Genomic DNA, 5,322 nt, shown 5'->3' with positions numbered 1-5,322 from the left:
GAAGAGCTCTGGGACTGGAGTCAGAAAGTCAAATCCAGAGCCCTGTTTCACAGGGCCAGCACTCTGAGAGAGCATCCTAAGGGAGTGGGAGGGGTTGGCAATCATGTGACAGCAGGTTCCAGAGGAAGTGGCTGGAGCAGTAGGAGCTACCTGCAGTGGAGGACAGTGACTGCCTCAGCAGCCAGAGTTAGGTGTGGGGATCATCCCCACTGGGGGAAGGGGCTCATTATGATGGATGATTTGAAGAGATTCCCTTACAAAAAATTACCAAGTGTTGAAGGTCTTCATGCCATTGTAGTGTCAGATAGGGATGGAGTGCCTGTTATCCAAGTGGCAAATGATAATGCTCCAGAGAATGCTTTGAGACCAGCTTTCCTCTCCACCTTTGCACTTGCAACAGATCAGGGCAGCAAACTGGGACTTTCAAAAAACAAAAGTACCATTTGCTATTGCAATGCATACCAAGTAGTTCTATTCAACCGGTTACCATTGGTGGCAAATTTCATAGCAAGCAGCAGTGCTAATACTGGACTGATTGTCAGTCTATAAAAAGAACTTACCCCATTGTTTGAAGAGTTGAGACAGGCCATGGAAGGTTCTTAACCTGACTCTGGCCTGCCTTTGACCATGTGGTTGTGATCCTAATATGTCCAGTCCAGCATCCTTAACATCATCAAGTAATGTAACTCCACACACTCAGAAAAGACAACTTCCCCCTACTTAGAGTGAAGAAGATTGTATTTATTATTTACAACTCGAAGGACTTGTATTGGGTTTTAGCCTTGTTTCTTCTATTGTATGATTTCTGGGGATACCACCAAAATGGTTCAGTCTATATCACAGCTCCCATGGAGTTCAGCCACCAATTGGGGATGAGATACTTATCCAGTGGGTCAGCATCAAAATGGTCCCATGATCTATATGAGCCACCCAAAGCTCCCCTGTTGGGTACAGTCTGTGTAGTCCTGCAGTAGGCAGGTCCTACTCTGTATATGCTACTGCTTTACTGTGAATAATTGAGAACTTATTTTTGTATGCACCATGTTGAAGGTCTGCACTGAGAGGAAGATAGCCTCTAGCAGCAGTAATAAACTAGTACAATCACCAACTAAAAAAAAAATTAAAATCCAATCTCAGACCTTTAGTACTTGTATGAAACTAAACGTCTGTTTATTTTAATCTACTGGAGATGGAAACTGATAAATTACCTAGTACCTTTGCCAAGAAAATCCCCCGGACATTATGTCAGACAGGACTGAAGGACTGAGTAAGTGTAATTCATTTGAGATAAGTTCTAATTTATACTGTGTATATCTTGGCTCTAGTATACATGCATATATATATGTATGTATACATGTATACATATATATGTATATATATATTTATATTTCCCCCCTCCATTTCTTGGTATTCTCTTAACAGAGTGCCTGACATTTCATAAGGACTTAATAAATGTTTGGGATGTGATACTTGCAAGAAATGTCCATTTCACATACCCAGAGAAAGATAGAATTTTACAGGTGAATGGGATTTGTGTGGACATGTAATCAGACCTTTATCTTTTTTTTAAATTTATTTTTTAAACATTATTTTATTTGGTCATTTCCAAACATTATTCATTGGAAAAAAGATCATTTCCTTTTCTTCCCTCTCCCCCCACCTCTTCCAGAGCCGACGAGCGATTCCACTGGGTATTACATGTGTCCTTGATCAAAACCTATTTCCATGTTGTTGGTGTTTTCACTAGGATGTTCATTTAGAGCCTACATCCCCAACCACATCCCTTGACCCATGTATCCAAGCAGTTGTTTTTCTTCGGTGTTTTTACTCCCACAGTTTTACTCTGAATGTGAATAGTGTTCTTTCTCGTAGATGCCCCCAAGATGTTCTGGATCACTGCATTGCTACTATTGGAGAAGTCCATTACATTCGATTGTACCACAGTGTATCAGTCTCTGGGTACAATGTTCTCCTGGCTCTGCTCCTTTCACTCTGCATCACTTCCTGGAGGTCGTTCCAGTCTCCATGGAATTCCTCCACTTTATTATTCCTTTTAGCACAATAGTATTCCATCACCAACATATACCACAATTTGTTCAGCCATTTCCCAATTGAAGGGCATCCCCTCATTTTCCAATTTTTTTGCCACCACAAAGAGTGCAGCTATGAATATTCTTGTACAAGTCTTTTTCCTTATTATCTCTTTGGGGAACAAACCCACCAGTGCTATGGTTGGATCAAAGGGCAGACAGTCTTTTATCGCCCTTTGGGCATAGTTCCAAATTGCCCTCCAGAATGGTTGGATCAATTCACAACTCCACCAGCAAGGAATTAATGTCCCTACTTTGCCACATCCCCTAAAGCATTCATTACTTTCCATAGCTTTCATGTTAGCCAATCTGTTAGGTGTGAGGTGATACCCCTCAGAGTTGCTTTGATTTGCATCTCTCTGATTATAAGAGATGTAGAGCACTTTTTCATGTACTTATTAATAGTTTTGATTTCTTTGGCTGAGAAGTGCCTATTCATGTCCCTTGCCCATTTATCAATTGGAGAATGGCTTGATTTTTTGTACAATTGATTTAGCTCTTTGTAAATTTGAGTAATTAGACCTTTGTCAGAGGTTTTTATGAAGATTACTTCCCAATTTGTTGCTTTCCTTCTGATTTTAGTTACATTGGTTTTGTTTGTACAAAAGCTTTTTAATTTGATGTATTCTAAATTATTTATTTTGCATTTGGTGCCTCTTTTTAAGTCTTGTTTGGTTTTAAAATCTTTCCCTTCCCAAAGGTCTGACATGTATACTATTCTGTGTTCGCCTAATTTTCTTATAGTTTCCTTCTTTATGTTCAAGTCATTCACCCATTTTGAATTTATCTTGGTGTAGGGTGTGAGGTGTTGATCTCAACCTAATCTTTCGCACACTGTCCTCCAATTTTCCCAGCAGTTTTTATGAAATAGTGAATTTTTGTCCCAAAAGCTGGGTTCTCTGGGTTTGTCGTATGCTGTCCTACTGAGGTCACTGACCCCGAGTATATTCCACTGATCCTCCTTTCTGTCTCTTAGTCAGTACCAAATTGTTTTGATGACTGCTGCTTTATAATATAGTCTGAGATCTGGGACTGCAAGGCCCCCTTCCTTTGTATTTTTTTTTTCATTATTTCCCTGGATATCCTTGATCCTTTGTTCTTCCAAATGAACTTTGTTATGTTTTTTTTCTAAATCAGTAAAAAGTTTTTTGGAAGTTCAATGGGTATGGCACTAAGTAGATAGATGAGTTTGGGTAGGATGGTCATTTTTATTATATTGGCTTGTCCTACCCATGAGCAGTTAATGTTTTTCCAATTGTTTAGGTCTAGTTTTAGTTGTGTGGAGAGTGTTTTGAAGTTGTGTTGATTTAGTTTCTGTGTTTGTCTCGGGAGATAGATTCCTAGGTATTTTATTTTGTCTAAGGTGATTTTGGATTTCTCTTTCTAATTCTTGCTGCTGAGCTGTGTTGGAAATATATAGAAATGCTGATGACTTATATGCGTTTATTTTGTATCCTGCAACTTTGCTAAATTTGTTGATTATTTCAATTAGCTTTTTGGTTGAATCTCTAGAATTCTTTAAGTAGACCATCATGTCATCCACAAAGAGTGATAACTTGGTCTCCTCCTTGCCTTTTTTATTGACTTCAATTTCTTTTTCTTCTCTAATTGCTACTGGTAGTGTTTCTTGTACAATGTCAAATAATAGAGGTGATAATGGGCATCCTTGTTTCACTCCTGATCTTATTGGGGATGCATCTAGTTTATCCCCATTGCAGATATTAGTTGATAGTTTTAGTTATATACTGTTTATTATTTTTAAGAATGACCCTTCTATTCCTATGCTTTCTAGTGTTTTTAATAGGAATGGGTGTTTTATTTTATCAAAAGCTTTTTCTGCGTCTATTGAAATAATCATGTGGTTCTTGTTGGATGGTTTTCCTAATATTGAACCAGCCCTGCATCCCTGGTATGAATCCTATTTGATCCTGGTGGATGACCCTTCTGATCACTTGCTGGAGTCTTTTTGCTAGTATCCTATTTAAGATTTTTGCATCTATATTCATTAGGGAGATTGGTCTATAGTTTTCTTTCTCTGTTTTTGACCTGCCTGGTTTTGGAATCAGTACCATGTTTGTGTCATGAAAGGACTTTGGTAGAACTCTCTCTTTGCTTATTATGTCAAATAGTTTGTATAGTATTGGGGTTAGCTATTCTTTGAATGTTTGATAGAATTCACTGGTGAATCCATCAGGCCCTGGGGATTTTTCTTAGGAAGTTCTTTTGATGGCCTGTTGGATTTCTTTTTCTGATATGGGATTTTTTAAGAAATCTATTTCTTCTTCTATTAGTCTAGGCAATTTATATTTTTGTAAATATTCATTAATATCACCTATGTTGGTATATTTATTGCCATATACTTGGGCAAAGTAGTTTTTAATGATTGCCTTAATTTCTTCTTCATTGGAGGTGAGGTCCCTCTTTTCATCCTTGATGCTGTTAATTTGCCTTTCTTCTTTCCTTTTTATTAATTAGATTGACCAGTACTTTGTCTATTTTGTTTGTTTTTTCAAAGTACCAGGTACTAGTCTTATTTATTAGTTCAATAGTTCTATCACTTTCAATTTTATTAATTTCTCCCTTAATTTTTAGGATCTCTAGTTTGGTTTTCTTCTGGGGGTCTTTAATTTGTTCGCTCTCAAGTTTTTTGATTTGCATTTCCAATTCACTGATCTCTGCCTTCCCTAATTTTTTAATATATGCACTCAGGGATATGAATTTTCCTCTAAGTACTGCTTTGGCTGCATCCCATAAGGTTTGAAAGGATGTCTCACTATTGTCATTTTCCTCAATGAAATTATTAATTGTTTCTATGATTTCTTCTCTAACTAACCAATTTGGAGTATCATATTATTTAATTTCCAATTAATTTTTGATTTGGCTCTCCATGTACCCTCACTGACCAATATTTTTTATTGCTTTATGATCTGAAAAGATTGCATTTATTATTTCTGCTTTTCTGCATTTGAGTGCCATGTTTCTGTGACCTAGTGTATGATCTATTTTTGTGAATGTGCCATGTGGTACTGAGAAGAAGGTGTATTCTGTTTTGTTCCTATTTATTTTTCTCCATATGTCTATTAACTCTAATTTTTCTAAGATTTCATTCATCTATTTTACCTCTTTTTTATTTATTTTTTGATTTGATATATCTAAATTTGATAGTGGTTGGTACAAGTCTCCCACTAATATGGTTTTACTGTCTATTTTCACCTTCAATTCTCCTAGTTTC

At 36.9% G+C, this 5,322-nt stretch overlaps 1 protein-coding gene across 1 annotated transcript; it reads left to right on the top strand.

Moving 5' to 3' along the window:
- Window positions 1-228: 228 nt before the first annotated feature.
- Window positions 229-549, top strand: LOC130457435 (ragulator complex protein LAMTOR3-like). Its single transcript, XM_056818692.1, has one exon. It carries the CDS (start codon window positions 229-231, stop codon window positions 547-549), a length of 321 nt encoding a protein of 106 aa, XP_056674670.1.
- The last annotated feature ends 4,773 nt before the right edge of the window (window positions 550-5,322 follow it).

The sequence above is a fragment of the Monodelphis domestica genome, chromosome 2, assembly GCF_027887165.1.
Source record: "Monodelphis domestica isolate mMonDom1 chromosome 2, mMonDom1.pri, whole genome shotgun sequence".
Taxonomy (NCBI): domain Eukaryota; kingdom Metazoa; phylum Chordata; class Mammalia; order Didelphimorphia; family Didelphidae; genus Monodelphis; species Monodelphis domestica.
Note: the sequence above shows the minus strand (reverse complement) of the source record. Positions and strands in the feature narration are given on the sequence as shown.

Coding starts and splice junctions, on each gene's coding strand:
- LOC130457435 (XM_056818692.1), top strand. CDS start 229: ATGATGGATGATTTGAAGAGATTCCCTTACAAAAAATTACCAAGTGTT.